This window comes from Pollachius pollachius (assembly GCF_949987615.1).
Source record: "Pollachius pollachius genome assembly, chromosome: 8".
Classification (NCBI taxonomy): domain Eukaryota; kingdom Metazoa; phylum Chordata; class Actinopteri; order Gadiformes; family Gadidae; genus Pollachius; species Pollachius pollachius.
In genome coordinates, this window is record NC_136941.1 from 5,911,424 (window position 1) to 5,929,594 (window position 18,171).

General features: G+C 44.8%; 1 protein-coding gene across 1 annotated transcript; it reads left to right on the forward strand.

The window, feature by feature from the left end:
* Positions 1-224: 224 nt before the first annotated feature.
* gabrd (gamma-aminobutyric acid type A receptor subunit delta) lies at positions 225-12,615 on the forward strand (the record flags this gene model as incomplete). Its single annotated transcript, XM_079742105.1, has 9 exons — positions 225-292; positions 5,476-5,591; positions 6,896-6,963; positions 7,367-7,587; positions 8,365-8,447; positions 9,602-9,739; positions 10,404-10,559; positions 10,797-11,008; positions 12,277-12,615. 9 exons carry the CDS (start codon positions 225-227, stop codon positions 12,613-12,615), a joined length of 1,401 nt encoding a protein of 466 aa, XP_079598231.1.
* Between the last annotated feature and the right edge of the window lie 5,556 nt (positions 12,616-18,171).

Here is an 18,171-nt window from a genome sequence, read left to right on the forward strand (position 1 = left end):
AGTAGCGAGGCGCGTCGGCGCGCGCGGAGCGCAGAGCGCTATCGGAACATGGGTCAGAGGAGTCGTCGCTCCAGTTTACTTTCCGCTCCTCCGCGCTACGGTTGACCGGGAGCGCAGACGCTGTGGTGAACGTGAACGTGCGTGCGCCTCTCCTCCTTCGATGTGCTTCTGAGAGCCAATATCGATACGGGGGAAAGTTTTGGCAAGCAGTAGGTTCGGGGGGAATGGGGACCCTAACTTTTCTGCTGTCGAGCCTCGCCCTGGTCGTGTTCGCTGGAAACATCTTCACCAGGTGAGACGTGATAACCGCGTGTGCTTTCTTTACAGGTGAAGCTTCACTTACTCGTGATCAATACTTATCACCTATTAGCGTAAAGCATTAAGTGAGCTGTGAGGGATTGTTGTAACGCTTTTGTGTTTGCCTACATGGCTTACGTCGTTAAAATGTTATTCTCTCCAAAGCCTCGGTAAAGTAAGGTGACCTCGGAGCCTCGTGTCGCGTGTTGGTGACTAACCTCACCTTACAGGACCGATAACATAAGACAATAAACAGACATATTTAAACAATCAAAATGAATACGGATTTAAAATTATAACAGAGATATAACCGTGGTAGTGTGAAAATCGTCCCTAGTGGGTTACGTCACTAAATAAACTAAATCTGCATAGGTTACATACAAATGAAAAAATTCGCATAATGTCTCAGCTTAGCATTAGGTCACTCAATTATTTCACTCATATTTTCCTGCGTGTGACAGTCCCAACCCCCACACACAATCAGGATAGCCCCCCTACATATATGATCAGTTTATGCTATGAATCAAAATATTTTTTTAATGCAATCAACCGAGCTGGTTGTTTTGGTTTGTGTGAGTGCGTGTGTGTGTGTTTTTGTGCGTAAAAGAGGGTTGAAGTAAAGCGTCATTGGGATATTAAGTCGACACCTCATTCCAGATGTCCCAGTTCAACTCATGCATGCTATGTGTAGCAGCCATCTCTGATTGGCTCATTTACAAAACAGCAGTGCACACACACCACACACACACACAAACACACACACACACACACACACACACACACACACACACACACACACACACACACACACACACACACACACACACACAAAATCACGTATAATGCAGATGACTATTTTGCATGCTACAGTTGTATTAAAGTGCTTCTTCAGTCATCACTGAACCCCCAGTGCCACATTGTGTACCCAAGTGATGGGAGTGACTCACCTCGTTGACTTACTTCAGTGTTGATGCTGTTCCCGATCCAGCCTCACCACCAGCTCTCTGAGGTACATTAGAGACTTCAATCTGACCATGAGATAAAGACATTTTTCATGATTACAAAAGTTGTGTTACTGATCATAGGCCTGAGTTCATATTCATATTCATATATTTGAGCTTTAGTCACGGTTTGATTGAATCAAGCATGGCAACGTATTGATTTCACATTGCATATCACATTATTATAACGTGACCTGAAAGAATACCATGACATTGACTTGGATTTGTCATATCACAATACAGGCAATACCGTATTGTGATATGACAAGGCTGAATGACTAATGAATGATTGTTTGTTTCATCATCATGTTCATGTAATGAGTGTGTCTGTTGAGTGTAAGTGTTATGACAGTTTTCTAATATGAATATTATACCGAAAACAAACATCATCCCATCCAGTCACAAAATATCAACTTGGACATCAATATTGTGTCAGAAACGCAGTCTGCTGTTCTCAGTGATACATCTTGGGCCATGTAATGCAGTCCAACAAGGTGTTTTATCACAAGCCTTCTTTGGGGTTCTCAGTATCCTTGTGAGACCGTCCAGAAATTCATGATTTGCGTTTTGCAACTCAGTCCTGCCTCAGCTCGGCACTAATTGATTTCAAAAGATGGCTGCAGCCTGACATTGTTCAAAACACCAAATCAGAATGACACTCTCTTCGCTCTTGCGTATTCTGGTTGGAAGTAAAACAAAAACATATTCTCCTCATAGGAACAGCCTTCTGTGCAGGATTTGGTACATCTATTATCATCAAAATTCTGTGCATTTCGATCAAAGTTTGTGGAAAATGCTTTCAACAGCATCCAGGACAGACTGTTCTGCAGAGGGAAACAGAATGTGAACTCACCAGATCAGGATGGTGTATAGCGAGGATATGGGTTCTATGTGGAGGGAGGCATCAGCTACTTTAAACAGTTTACTTTATTTTTTTAATCATTCTTTAAAAAAAATACCCCTACACACACACACACACACACACACACACACACACACACACACACACACACACACACACACACACACACCACACACACACACACACACACACACACACACTGCGACTTTCTCTTTTTATACTTTGCTTGTGAGTTTACTTTCCCCCAAACCTCAGAATATAATTACCACACTTTCCCACTCAGCCGGCCTTATCTGTTACATGAACAGGAGTAGCAATGGACCCTTTCAGTGGGCCACAAAGTGCTACCCTTGTTTCTCTGTACCATTTACTTCAATAGGAACTCATCCCAAATAGTTGTGTCATTATCAAGGTCAGTTAGAAACACATTAAGCAGTGCTAGTCTACTTTCAGCAAATTACCTACCGTTGGTTGCAAAAACTGCAAATGTGTTATCTGCTTATTATCGTGATATCCAGTGGGGAAAGTAATGAAATGTATTCAATCTGTGATATCTATTTTCAAAGTAAAAATGTGTTATGAAGACAAAATAAGCCCTGAACTGTTTCAAAATATCACATCTGAAATATTAGACAATAATAATTATGTTTGTGCTAATGAATATCTTTCATACCACATGGTTAAAAACGGTATGCAACTTTATAATGTGTATTCGCGAAACATTACCTACTAACCTATACTTTCAAACTAAGGGTATTATATACATACTAAGAAATAAATGCGTTAGGATCAGTCTATTTGCCGGTTTGATCCAAGATATTCTCAGACATTTTGTATCTGGTTACACATTTATCCCTGAAACGCTGCTCCAGGCGATGCACGGCACCCTGCCTAATATGCGTCAGTGGCTGAGTCAGTGGTTTATTCCACCAAGGGATTGCACACCTGATCGCCACCTGCTGTTTATCTACTCTAGCTGTGACTGGAGAGACAAGGCCTTCTGGCTGACTGTGCAGGCAGCAGCCGAGACTGTTTCAAAAGGCATTATAAAGACTGTTTCAAAAGTCCCCACGCAGACTTTTTCAAAAGGCATTATAAAGACTGTTTTCAAAAGTCCCCACGCAGACTGTTTCAAAGAGACATTAAAAAGACTGTTTCAGAGGTCCATACACACTGTTTCAAAAGGCATTACAAAGACTGTTTCAGAGGTCTGCACAGACTGTTTCAAAAGCCATTACAAAGACTGTTTCAAAAGTCCCCACGCAGACTGTTTCAAAAGTCCCCACGCAGACTGTTTCAAAATACATTAAAGACTGTTTCAAAGGTCCCCACATAGACAGCTTCAGGGGTCCCCAAACAGACTGTTTAAATAGTCCTCACCAAAAACGTTTCAAATACACCCACAAAGTCTGTTGAGGTTCTAACGGAGGACTTTGTGGAAGTGACTCATGGAAGACGGGTTTCTCCATAGCTACTTATTTGTGGTCCTATACTAGCGGAGAACAAAAGGTGTTTCTAAAGGTGCTGACCGTCTAATTTGACAGTTTTAAGATAGCACTTTATTAAGCAAAGAAAGGGGATAAAGGTAGCAACAACAAAAAAACAGGAGAAGACAGATGATATAAATACAAATAAGAGAAAATGAATACAATTGAACAATAATATTTATAATAATGACATTATTTATATTGCCTCAGTTGGAATGAATGACCATTTCCCTGCCAATTTTAAATGTCCATCTTAAAATTCTTAAACTCACTGTATAATTAATTTACGTTAATGTTAATGTTAATGTGTGTGTGTGTGTGTGTGTGTGTGTGTGTGTGTGTGTGGGGGGGGGGGGGGGTGTCAGTGTAGGAGAGACAACAGGAAGTGCTTACTGAATAACCCAAATACAAATTGATTACAAAGTAAAACGCCAATGAGCTCCTGCTCTAGTTTGGGAGGATTCTGCGGTTCTGTGTGTCTTTGCTCCGGCCTGCTTGTTTATACTGGTTGGTAAACATGGGACATTATCGCAAATATGGGTCTCCAGAGATGGAACTAATGAAGATGAATGATCTAGAGGAGCAGAAGTGTGGCTTAGACTGGGTTAGGAAACACAAAGGTGCCCACTTTAATCAGGATGCAGAGTAGAAACCTCCATTATTAGAACCAATTTGGTTGTGTTTAACAGCATGTTTTTCATTAGGCTGTTTTTTGGCAGTGTGTAGTGAATGCATAATAAGCTCATTTCAATGAAAATCTACTCCTATTTTGAAAACTAAAACAGAGAAGGGGCAAACCGCAATTTACATAAGCAATTAAAATGAATTAAATTATTCATGTTACTTCCAAAATTCCAGAGAGCTCCAACATGCCACTAGAAATTCAGTACAAAATTATAACAATTCACTGACTAAAAATAAGCCTTGCCATAAACAGCTTATTTTAAATGGGAAATTACATAATTATTATTAGCAATATTGTAGTGCATAGAAACAATCTTATATAATAATGTAGTAGAAGTGGTTTTTGTTGAAGTAGAAGGCTACTAATGGTATTAATGGTAGTAGTAATGTGCAGTCGTACATTTATAAGTTGAACTTTACATTTAGAATATGAAGTAGCTGTTCTAAGTAGTCTATTCTATCCAGATGTGAAGATACTATCACTGTTAGCCATAGATATACCAGAAAGATGTGTAGATATTAAAAAACCTAAATACTAAACCATTGTTCTGTTTCTACCTATCATTGTCATTGTTAACTTATGAGTTGTTGTGGTTGTTATGAGATTTATGCTGTACAAACCCCAATTATAAGTTAATAGAAGCATATTCATCATTATAACAAGCCATTCCTCACAGGTTTAGAAGCTATTCTATCCAAGGAACTGCTGCAGAATTTACTTCTCCTCCCGACTGTATTCCAGTCAACTCTTATGTGCTCATCTTATCTGGCGCATCATTTTAGGGTGAACTGCTGCCCCCTAGTGGTCAGAGAATTTTATTTATAGGCACTTTTAAGGTTCACATGGGTTCATGATGTTTATATAGGTTGAAGCATTACGCAATGTTTAAGGTCTGTCACAATATATATAGGCCTGCATATTTCACAGATTCCCCCTCAAAAATATAATTTTGTCATATGTTAGAACTTGAAAAGTATGTTACATGCCACGATCCAATTGTGTTGTTGAAGACCAAGTTCAATGCCACTTTTATACTGTCTAAGTGACTGAATCACTGTGTATTCTTACTCACCTTCTTCAGTCTCTTCCTGTGGTCGGCAGACAGCTCAAGGTGCCTGTGTGTGTGTGTGTTCCCCCCTATAGGGCCATGCTGAATGACATTGGGGACTATGTAGGTTCAGGCATTGAAATATCCTGGTTGCCTAACCTGGATGAATTAATGAAGGGCTATGCGAGAAATTTTCGCCCTGGGATAGGAGGTGAGTATGAGATCTACGGCTCGTGGCACTGGATTGCATTTCAACGCCATCGCATTTACGGCCATCCTTAGCATAACTCAAATACTCCGCAGGCCCGTGGAAAAACTTAAGTCCGGTTTGAGAGTCTTGATATGTAAACCGTATTGACAACACAAGCTTAATCCTTTTTTTCTCATGAAAAATGTACTAAAACAAGACTTGAATGAGAGAGGGAGAGAGACAGAGTTAATGTGTGGAGAGTACCCTTACGGGGTCGTAAGGGGGGTTAAGACTCTCATGGGGACCTGCTGGAGACTTTGCTAAGAATGGCAGCCAAATGTGAGACATCCAATGTCCACAGTGTTAGATTTCTCAATCTCACAGCTTAACTCAGCTGAGCACCAGGTTGAAAAGGCTGACCCCACCATCGTCACTCTCAAACCATCTCGCTGTGAAACACGCCGTCACACACACCCCATCCCCTCGCGATGCATTGTGTGGTTTTCTTTTTGTGTTCCCGCATTATTAATGTGGCCGTGGTAAGGTAGCAACATCAGTGTCAATGATAATATGACAGTTAGCACCCCGACAGGGGTATTAATGGCCAATAAAGAATCACACAGAAATGTTTGGGCAGTTCCCCCTTTCGACCTATATCCCATAATTGTTTCACCTGAATAATCACTAAATGTTTGTGAATTATTCCTCCAATTGAATTAAATGTCTACTCTTTAACTTTTATTTTGAAAAATGGTTCTCTGCCAAAGCGTAGCAGTAGCTTGCCGCCAGAACGAGAGAGAGGGAACCATGAGTTATGGTGCCTTGACACGCTCTCTAGTCGGTGCCATCGACCTTGACTTCGAATCAATCTGCCGTCGTAAATTAGCTGGCACTTAAAGCGTCCAAAAAAGCCCCCTTTGGAGTAGGAGTGGTTATGGGATAAACGGTCGAACGGTGTGTGATTCTTTAATGTCCATGTAGAAATAGCCTTTCTGCGCCGCGTCAGTCATGCTCCAACATCCAGCATCCAAGGCAAACCCATGCTAATCACACGGCCTAGTGCACATCTTTAAAACGACACCCATTGTGTTGGAATGCACTGTGGCCAGTCCATTAGATGCTAGAGCTCCTGTTTTTATCTGTGATTGTAATGCTGCCGCCCCCCTCACTAGCTTAGCATGGTCAACTTAGTTGATTGCAATCTCGAAAGGGGCCCTTGGGCACCTTGGGGTTGTAAGTTAGAGTCCTACATCAGGAGAACATCACATGCTTTTGGGGGGAGGGGATAGGGCCTGGTGCTGTTTGTCTCACTCCTCTCTCTGCAGGCCCACCGGTGAATGTGGCCATGGCTATTGAGGTGGCCAGCATTGACCACATCTCAGAGGCCAACATGGTAAAGTACCCCGCGTCGGTGTTTCCATACAGTGTGTCATTGGAAGTTTAGCACAGGAACGCTTCACCCTGAAAAGGCCCTCTTAAGGACACCAATATATTGTTTGCTGAATCGCAAGATGATGATTTGATGGTGATTATTTTTTAGAGGAATAATGTTATCCTTTCTTAGACCTTGCAACTCATCAGCTCAGTATTTCACATTTATTATGATTATTTTGGCCGGTAAGATCTTAACCAAAAAAACGAAATAGGTTTCCCCATTCCCAATGTCCTGCATGTTGTGACCGTGAGAGTGGCTATGTGTGTGTGTGTGTGTGTGTGTGTGTGTGTCCGTGCGCGTGTACAAACACTCCCGCCTTGTCCTACCCCTCACCCTCTCCCCCCCAACCCCCCTCCGGCAGGACTACACCATGACGGTGTTCCTGCGGCAGAGCTGGCGGGACGACCGGCTGGCCTACAACCACACCAACAAGACGCTGGGGCTGGACAGCCGCTTCGTCGACAAGCTGTGGCTCCCCGACACCTTCATCGTCAACGCCAAGTCGGCCTGGTTCCACGACGTCACCGTGGAGAACAAGCTGATCCGCCTGCAGCCCGACGGGGTCATCCTCTACAGTAGCCGGTGGGCACTCCCCCCCCCGCCCGCTGGGCTGGAGGGGTGGGGGTGGAGAGGGGAGGGAGAGAGAGAGGGAGGGAGGGGGGGGGGGGTGGAGGGAGAGAGAGAGAGAGAGAAAGAGAGATGGAGAGAGAGGGAGAGAAAGAAGGGAGACAGGAGGGGAGGAAGAGAGGGATGGAGAGCTGGAGAGAGGGAGAAAGGGGGAGAAAGAGAGAGAGAGCGAGCTAGAATGAGATAGAGAGAGAGAGGAGGACAGAGAGAGAGATTGACGGGGGAGGGGGGGGAGAGAGAGAGAGAGAGAGAGAGAGAGAGAGGCTTGTGGGGCTGGAGAGAGGGAGGAGGATGCACATTGTTATTTATTGAGTTTGACTTGTATTCTGTTGACGTTGTCGTTTCTTAGTTCTGATAGCAGTACAGTAGTATTTCTTTCGACATTCATGTGATTTAGGACCAGGTCGGCCGGGGTTAGGGAGTCCTGTGTGTGTAAAGGTAGTGCTGACATTGACGTGATTTAATTTGACTTCGGGTTACAAAACATAAAACATCCTGGTGGAGGTCAGCCCTTGAAACGCTTATTTCCAAAGTGAAATCAAACCACCACATTAAAAGACCGTACAGAGCAAATCCTCTTCATTGAGCATCAAACCCAAGAAGCTTCAGCTGGGAGACATTTTGAATCAATTACACTCAAATCATCCGCGCTTTAATCTTACCTACGGCACCTTTAAGATATAAAGGACCACCCATCACAGTAAGCGTGATCCTAAGGTTCTCCCTCCCCAGCATCACGTCGACGGTGGCCTGTGACATGGACCTGACCAAGTACCCCATGGACGAACAGGAGTGCATGCTGGACCTCGAGAGCTGTGAGTCCGCCCCACTTCTCCACTTCTATTGGTTGATAGTCACTGAAGTACCCCACTAATGGAACAGGAAAGTTTCACTTTTCATGGCTACATCTTTCTCTTCCTGTTCTATGTTTCTGATTTATTCTGTCTGTTCATAGTCACTTGTAAGACACTAATGCAAGCAGGATGTTTCGCTGTTTTTGCTTAACTTTATTTGCATAGATGTTTCCGATCATCAATTAAATCTCGCCCGCAGAAACAATAAACATCCATTAATCAGTTGGCCCCGCACACATCGCAGCCGCAAAAATAAGACAAAGTGGCTTTGCATACAAGAGTAGTACCAAAGAAGGCAAAAACGAGAAACACAATCAGGGTTTGCTACATCAAAGTGTCTTCTACAGGACTCTTCATGGCTTTATGTTTTTGTCGTTCTCTTTTGGACGCCAGTCACTAGTTACGTACACAAATAAAGGCTCTTCCTGTTTCAGTCTTCTGCTGCCATCCTATCTGGCTGCTCGACACTACACACTAATAAGTCAAAGCTTGGAAGACAAACGACTATAGAACACGATTCATATGGGAACCCTAGCCCTATCGCTTCACGCGTATTTTGGCCGTTTAGCTGGTTCAGGATTTACAACGTTTGAACGGATCTATGCGGGGTCTCGTCAAAGCTCTCGCTTTGACGAGACCCCGCATTGATCCGTTCAAACGTTGTAGTAGCAAAGCTTAGTAAGAGAGAGAGGAGTCTGGTTAAATGAGCTTTGAGACTCAGAAGACACCGCTGTGTTGTGATCAATACCCTAAAAGTGTTGTTTTCTGTCCTGCTCTCTCACTTGGTGTTTGTGTGTGTGTATTTGTGTGTGTGGGTGTGTGTGTTTGTATGTATATTTGCATATCTATGTGTTTGTTTGTATGGCTATATATGATGTGTGTGTTTGCATATCTCTGTTTATTTGTATGATGATGTGTATGTGTATATGTGTGTGTGGATATATATGTATGGCTATATATATGATGTGTGTGTGTGTGTGTTTGTGTGTGTGTGTGTGTGTGTGTGTGTGTGTGTGTGTGTGTGTGTGTGTGTGTGTGTGTGTGTGTGTGTGTGTGTGTGTGTGTGTGTGTGTGTGTGTGTGTGTGTGTGTGTGTGTGTGTGTGTGTGTCTCAAGACGGCTACTCCTCAGAGGACATCGTCTACCACTGGTCAGAGAGCCAGAGACACATCCACGGCCTGGACAAACTGGAACTGTCCCAGTTCACCATCACGGACTACCGCTTTGTCACAGAAATGCTTAACTTCAAATCCGGTGAGCTCCCCAAAAAATGATCCCTTAAATGTAACCTCAAAGTGGCGTTCTTATCACAGAATGTATTTAACAAAATATGTTCCCTGCCATTGAGTTGTATTTTCTACTTTTTACTTTTTTCTATATTTTTTTGTGTGTTCTGAGCACAACTGTTGAATGAGTGCAGATTCCTTTTGAAGTGGGATCGTTCCTCTTTAGAAGACGCTTCCCTTGGTCTATATGTCATATCCTTTGCAGAGACAGAATGCATTATGTGTATGAGGCTTACTGCAGGGGGCGGGCGGGATCAGGCTAAGGCGTTGTGAAGGGATGTACAGTGCTCCGTTCTGTCTTGTTTCTTCCGGCCACTTAGGGCACAAGCCAGCAGCTAAGAGATTTTTCTCAAGATTTTCGGGAAATAAAGTTGGATTGCATTGGTTGCATTACATCATTTTTTGTCAGCCAAACTATTTTCTTTTGTCTGCGGATATTTTCGTTGAAGAATTACTGATGAATTATTTAGACATTCGTTTGATTCTGGTTTTATCTTCTATTTATGGATGAAATCAAAGTTAATTAGCTTGTTTTTAAAATACATGAAGAGCTTCAAGGATATCAACAGTACAATTCTTTGTTAAGTGTCAATTTTGTAATATTTGTTGTGTTAATTATTGTTGTTTTATAGCGGGGCGATTTCCACGGCTCAGCCTTCGCTTTGAACTCAGACGTAACCGGGGCGTCTATATTATCCAGTCGTACATGCCCTCTATACTGCTGGTGGCCATGTCCTGGGTCTCCTTCTGGATCAGCCAGACAGCCGTCCCTGCGAGGGTGTCACTAGGTAACAGCTCTGTTTTATTCCATCTTGGCTTTGTGGAATCTGATGAATTAGTGAGCTAATGATAACGCTAATGCTAACTATCCTGGGTACATTCATTCCCAATTAGCGTTATTTAATTAGCACAGCCCTAATTAGCAATAGCATTAGCATTCACCCAATTAGCACTATAGTACATATGCATTAGGCTGATTGACGTTAGCATGATTACCATCGGGCTAACATGTTTGCATTTTGCAGGGATCACCACGGTGCTCACCATGACAACGCTGATGGTGAGCGCACGCTCCTCGCTGCCGCGGGCGTCGGCCATCAAGGCGCTGGACGTGTACTTCTGGATCTGCTACGTGTTCGTGTTCGCCGCACTCATCGAGTACGCCTTCGCGCACTACAACGCCGACTACAGACTCAAGGAGAAGGCCAAGACCAAGGCCAACAAGCTGGGCTCTGAGGTAAGGGGGAGCACAAAAAAACAGGGAAACAAGAAAACAACCATGTGGGGGCGCCCCGGGGCCTACAGCGGGTACCATGTAGGCACAGTCCTGAACACAGCGACCCGGGTTTGAATCCTTCCCCTGGTCATTTGCTGCATGTCCTCCCCTCTATCTACCATACCTTCCTCTCTATCTAACTCTATAATAAAGCATGAAAATGCAAATATTTATCTTAAAGAAAACAGTCATGCTTGCATTTGGACTTGTAGAGCTTGTTTTGTAAAGAATTATCCCCTGCTTATATTCCCTTTGGTATACCACTGAAAATTTGATTTAGAGTCACGGCTTCACTTGCATACGTGTGTATCTTGTCTTTCATCTATTTTCTGAATAATAGGAATATAACTCTGGTTTCCAGCAACCAACCATGCCAGTAAATAGCACTGGCCCAGTATTTGTTCTGCACATCGTTGTATTTAAAGCGATCAAATGTGATAAACAGTGAAGCAGAGTACTCCTAAACATCTCTGAAAGGAGGGATCTTTCTGCTTTGTTAATTCTCAAGGCTTCTTCCCCTGAGCTTTTGCTTGTCACCCCAAACGATGGCATCGTATAATGAGGACCCGTGAAGCCCTTTGACTGCAACTGTGATTAAGAGCCAGACACAGTCAAACAGTGTCCCACAGTCAAATTGACCTGACTTGAGCCTCTCTGTCTCTGCATGTCCCTCCCTTGCTCCCTTTCTCTGTTTGTTTGTTTCTCCCTCCTTCTCTCCCTCCCTCCCTCCTTCTCTCCCTCCCTTCCTCCATCTCTGTTTGTCCCTCCCTCTGTCTCTGTTTGTCCCTCCCTCCTTCTCTCCCTCCGTCTCTGTACCTCCCTCCCTCCCTCTGTCCCTAACTCCCTCCCTCCCTCTGTTTGTCCCTCCCTCCCTCCCTCTGTTTGTCCCTCCCTCCGTCCCTCCCTCCCTCCCTCCCTCTGTTTGTCCCTCCCTCCCTCCCTCCCTCCCTCCCTCCCTCTGTTTGTCCCTCCCTCCCTCCCTCCCTCCCTCCCTCCCTCCCTCTGTTTGTCCCTCCCTCCCTCCCTCCCTCCCTCTGTTTGTCCCTCCCTCCCTCCCTCTGTTTGTCCCTCCCTCCCTCCCTCTGTTTGTCCCTCCCTCCCTCCCTCTGTTTGTCCCTCCCTCCCTCCCTCCCTCCCTCTGTTTGTCCCTCCCTCCCTCCCTCTGTTTGTCCCTCCCTCCCTCCCTCTGTTGGTCCCTCCCCCCTCCCTTCCTCCCACCCCTTCCTTAGTCCATCGTGAAGAACGGCAAGCAGGCCATGGTCCTGTTCTCCCTGTCCGTCACCGGCATGAACCAGGGGGTCCTGATCTCCAACCGCCACGGCCGCAGCCAGCGCCCGGGCACGGACAGCCCCATGGAAGGAGGTGGGGGCGGGGCCGGGGAGGACGCCGAGCCCCAGAGGAGGAGGCGGTCCCGGCAGCCGGAGGAGTGCGAGGAGGACAATAAGTGCTGCGGCAAGTGCGTCTGCAAGCCCATCGACGCGGACACCATCGACATCTACGCCCGCGCCGTCTTCCCCTTCACCTTCGCCGTGGTCAACGTGATCTACTGGGTGGCCTACACCATGTGAGGCGGCGAGAGAGAGAGGGAGAGAGAGAGAGAGATGCTCCGTGGTGGTCTCTCTGTCAGTGGCTGCACACAGAAGGAGGGATGGAGGGAGGGAGAGAGAGAGAGCGAGGAGGAGAGAGAGATGCTCCGTGGTGGTCTCTCTGTCAGTGGCTGCACATCGAGGGAGGGATGGAGGGAGGGAGAGAGAGATACTCCATGATGGTCTCTCTTGTCAGTGGCTGCGCATCGAGGGAGGGAGGGATGGAGGGAGAGAGGGAGCAGTGGAAGGGGGGAGGCGGCGTAGATACAAGGACAGAGGTCCAGGCCTCGGGAGGAAGTGGACAGACAGCGAGGCTGGTTCCCACCTCTGATCAACCACACTCTGTTAAGTCAGACGCACTCCAACACTGAAACACACGATGGATGGTATTGTGCAATAGACACAGGGCAGTAGGGTGCGATGGGTTGGGGTGGGGTGGTCCTGCCCTGCCCAGCACCCCTGGTGGGTATTCTGACCTAATGGGCTCCAGGCCTACTGAACTTCGACTGTCTAGACTTCTCCTGCAAGTCATCGTTGTGGTCCTTAGCTACGACACGCACGGCAACCGCGGCCCGCCGGCCTGACTCTTACCTGCTGAACCGCTACATCGAACACTACTAACCCAACAACACGGACTCTGGGAGAGACACACTCTGCTTCAGCTCCTCATATATATGCACATATATACACACATATATGCAAGATCGGTGTGTGTATTTGTGATATGCGCACACCAACCCAGTGACGAGTCACACAACTTTTTGAAGCTTTGTTAGACTCCAGTTTGGCTCAACTTACTTTCAATAGTGGCTTTCAGAACCGTCATGGCCGCCGGCCCCATCCTCACTTCCCCTGGCCTCACGCACACTTCTCTAGTCGTCCTTCAAAAATAAAAGTGGCACAATGAGGTTACAACTCTGCATGCCTGTGCCCCCCCTGCCACCCCCCAGCCCTATCATTCTTTATTCTATCTCATTTTTACAGTTTTTCTGTTCTTCGTTTTGGATGCAGAACAGTGTCTTCCCTTGGCCAGTTCTGCCTGTTTGCTGACCATTAAAATACTTCTACCACTACCTTGTGTGTGTGTGTGTGTTTCATGTCTCTTTCTCTCTCACTCTCTCTCTCTCTCTCTGAAAAAATCTCTCTGGATGCCAGGATTTACATTTAGTACGTTTTTGCTAGATGGTTTTACCCAAAGCGACTTCCAAATGAGGCTGCTCAAATCAATATTGGAACAACTGCACATTAAGAAGCTGCGCTGAACCCCAAAGCTTACATAAATGCGTGCAGGATTGCTATTGGATTCTGAAACACTATTAGGCATTTAGATACAGGTAAATGATTCCTTGATTAAAGGACACAGCTATGTGTTAAAATTATCGGATATCCATAACTGCAAGCAGAACCCGTTGGGCCTGGACTTCTTCACAATAATATTTTCATTTATTTGTAAAATTTTCGTTTTCCTTTCTTACACAGCAGTAGCTACAGACAATTACCTAGTAAAATACCAAGGCACAAGAGGTTTGGTATTCTACTACCAGCCAAAAGGTACTGGGTTCGATCCCCAATATCGGCAGAATAACTGTAGGCCTCCTTGAGCAAGATGCCTCAACCCCTACTCTGCCATTCATGCATGTATTATAATAGTCAATTTGTATAAAAGGTTTGATAAATACTATGTGCATGTTTTGTTCTAAGACAGGGGTAAGCATTAGACATGCAAACACGACTAAATATGTACTCCAAAGCCCGAAGCACACACACAGTGAATTTCGCTTTGTATTTTAATCACAACCCCCCCCCCTCCCAAAAAATAGAATCATTGTTTTTAAAGGCACACAGGAAAATGGAGCAGGAATTGACGCGAAAAGCTTAAGGGACAGGACAGCATTTCTTAAGACTAAGGGACCCAAAATGGGTTGTGATCCAGTTTTAGGTGGGTCATGGCTTTGGTAACACACAGAACACTCACACCAAACTCTGAGCACACCCAAATCAGTGATCTCCTTGTGCTCAGAGCTCTCTGAGACTGTGGCTGTAGTTGAGAGCCGTGACGGACAGGCGGATATTGTCCCCGTTGAACAGAAGTTGAAGAATTGGTTGCTCTAGGAGATTAGTGGCAGCCTGGTCACCCTGTGCCCCCCATCCCTCTGGGACATGCCTTGCCCCTCCTCAGCCCCTCAGCTGTGTGTTTTATCTATGAGCCGACGCCAAGCCTGGCCAAGCTCCTTATCTGGGTCCAACCGGGAGACAGAATTTCGGGGGAAAGAGGAAGGGCGGTGGCGGTGGTGGACGGAGGTGGGGCTGGTGGACGGAGGTGGCGGGTGGTCGGATGGAGTGGGGGTGGTGGATAAAGCTGAGTTTCTGGACCCGCACCAGGGCTGCTCCAGCTCCTCCTCTCTCAGGCCAGATAGCTTTGTTCTGCTCCCGGAGAGGTGACATCCACATGAAGGGTGCGGAGGAGGGAGGAGGGAGCAAGGAGGTGAGGCGGTCCGCATAGGAGGCTCCACCTCTCTCTATCGCCTCACCTCCTGAGTGGGGACTCAGGGATGGATACACACTCCAGCCCGGTTCAACATCCACACACTGGAAGGTTCAGACCTCTTCAGGTCGATGGTCAACTCAAATCTCTATTTAGTTTTTCCTTTTTTCGAGTTTCCACTTCCCCCGCAATGAATTCATGCACATGCGTGCTCACAGATGGATGCACACCAAAACGCACACACACCCGTGCGCGCACACACACACACACACGCGCACACACACACACACGCACACACACACACACACACACACACACACACACACACACACACACACACAGACGCACGCACGCACGCACGCACACACACACGCACACACACACACACAGAGGGCATGACCACTGATCAAATGCGGGCAAAGGACTACAACCAGAGGAGTGACAGCTGCCTGGAGCCAAGCAGTGTCTTTCTACAGAGGAAACCACTTTATCTCATTCAGTCCCAGTCTTTCTAGTGCAGGGTCTGTGTGTGTCTCTCCCCATATGTTAACGAACGACTCTGTCGCTAAAGAGCTGAGCCGACACATTCGAGGAAGGAACTTTTTTTCCGAACGCCCACTGAAAGTACCCTGTTAATCACTCCCCAAAATTATCATTTTTAGGATTATTATGGTTATTTTAATAAACGATTCTGTCAGCTGATATGGTTTGCTGTATCGTTTATTTGTTCTCGATCTATGTTTTAGTAAAATAGGAATTTCACAGATTAAACTGGGTGTGACGTAAAGTTTTGAATTCACTGGTGCCGTTGTCCCAGTGCAGAGTCTGGCTTCTTAATTATTCAACATTAAGTTACTGTTGCCATAGCAACGTTAACTTAATGTTGAATCACTTACATTTCATTAAACTACTAGGCCTGTTGTTTATGCCCCACAACCACATTGTGATTTCTAATAAAATACATTTCTATTTAGTTTAACTGCCTTCTGATAGCAGTATTATTAAAAAGAGATTATTTGTGAATCACTTGGACATGCATTAGCCTGTTAGCAACATTTTGATTTAAAACAAAAGCCCACTTGAAGCAGAGAATAATAAAAAAAATGATCTTATCTGAAGAAGTGTCAGTGGATAACCTTACATTCAAATTAATCATATTTTAAAAGGGTTTTTTAATCTATACCTTATCAATCAACTTTGTGACTTAGGTAATAAATATGCCTTAGCAATCATGGGATTCTTTTTTCTAATATCCTAGCAACTATAATAATAAGTGCCGTGAGCATTTAATTAATTAGGGGTGACATTGTTTCCATGGTATTTCATAGGCCATTTTTAAAGAAGATGTATTGACTACCATTCCTTCCAAAGCTGCATTGAGCAGTGAACTATCCTTCTTACCTAATTCTCAGCGAACAGCTCTATATTTTATAACACCATATGGTTGACACTTTTCTCCAGATATCTGCGATTTCTCACAAGTTACTAGACTTTCCCTAATTACCTGTCCCCAGTTATTAATTAGTTTGGTTGGCTCAATTCTTAAGGTCGTCCAATTTCCAGTACACTCTTCAGGCAATCATGAAATATAGAAGAAAGACCTTTTTCAGTGTGGATAATTTAAGTGTGGATTTTCAGTGTGGATTATCACAGTTCCTGAAATACATAACATTTAGCAATAAACAAAACATTTAGGGAAAAGACACTGCCAATTAAGTAACACAAATATAATAATTTTCTACAGCAAAAGGTATGAGATCATATAAGATTAGTTAGTCTAACTACAGTCAATGCACACACAGATTCAGCAAGCTCCTGGTATTACATTAGAGAGTGATAAAACAAAGCCTAGTCTAGTTTACACAGGGGAACTCATGAAAGGGGAACAGTCAAGCTTCTTATGTGTTCTCAGGAGAGACAGTAATGCTTCAGTCGAGTGTTCATAAATTGAAGTCTGAAACATCCAGTCTGGTTCTGAGACAGAACCAGAGTTCAGTGTGGAAAAAGTTGAGGAGATTGTGTGGAAAAGTTGGACCATTCACATCGTTGGTCCAGGATTTTGAAAAATAACATTAATCGCTCAACTTCACCGCAATTTTTTTGCGGTAAAGAAGTTTATGTTGCCGAAGCGTAATCTCTTGTATTAGAAAATATCGGTTGTGTGTGTGAGTTTGAGAGAGAGTGAAAAAACGCAGTGGCAGTTGCAAAAACTTTGTTTTGCCACGTCTCACCTGAAATTCTCAGTGGACGTTCAAACACAACATCTTCCTATCATGACAAATAATTTCAGCATAAATTACTTAACACAACATGTACAAAAAAACCTGGATGCCAATACAATAACTAACATTGCAATGCTCCTATGCTTCATAAATGGAGGCCGGGTCATTGCGATGTGCGGTCGTGATGCACCAGCCCTTCACAACGTGGGGTTCCTGACTCACAGTGTTCTGAGGCGGGAGTGTCTTCGTCCTCTTCTTCTCTCCATCCCCAGCTAATGAATCCACAAACTGGGGGAAGCAGGAGTCATAGAACAATTAGGCCGTTGATGTCATTTAATCAGTTAGCATGCTGTGCAGTTCCCTTTCGTGGTCGTGTTGTAATAAATAAAGCACTGCTGGCTGAGTCACGTCTTGGGCCAGTGGTATTCCCTTCAGCAACACGAGCATGGAAACCACAGGAAGGGCACTGAACACTGCCAATGTAATTGCCCTCTTCTGATTGGTTCCCATTAGTGTCAATCATTATTTACGGGCAAGTGATATCCCTTGACTTTAATTTGAACCACTCCTAAAAAAAAATCGAGCTCAATAACACATTTCACGAAAGATGGTGCTACTTCTGCAGTAAGTTAATAACAGGCCTATATGGCTATATAAAGATGCCGGGTTTTGTATTCACGGCACCTAACGTTAGTACTTACATTATCCCGCTAGAACAGTATAGCATCAGAAAATTGGACCACTCTACTGTAAGGCTGTCTTTAAGACCAGAACTACGTTTCTCTCTGTTCTCTCTGCCAAAACCAATCTCTTCCTCTGAAATGCAACTGT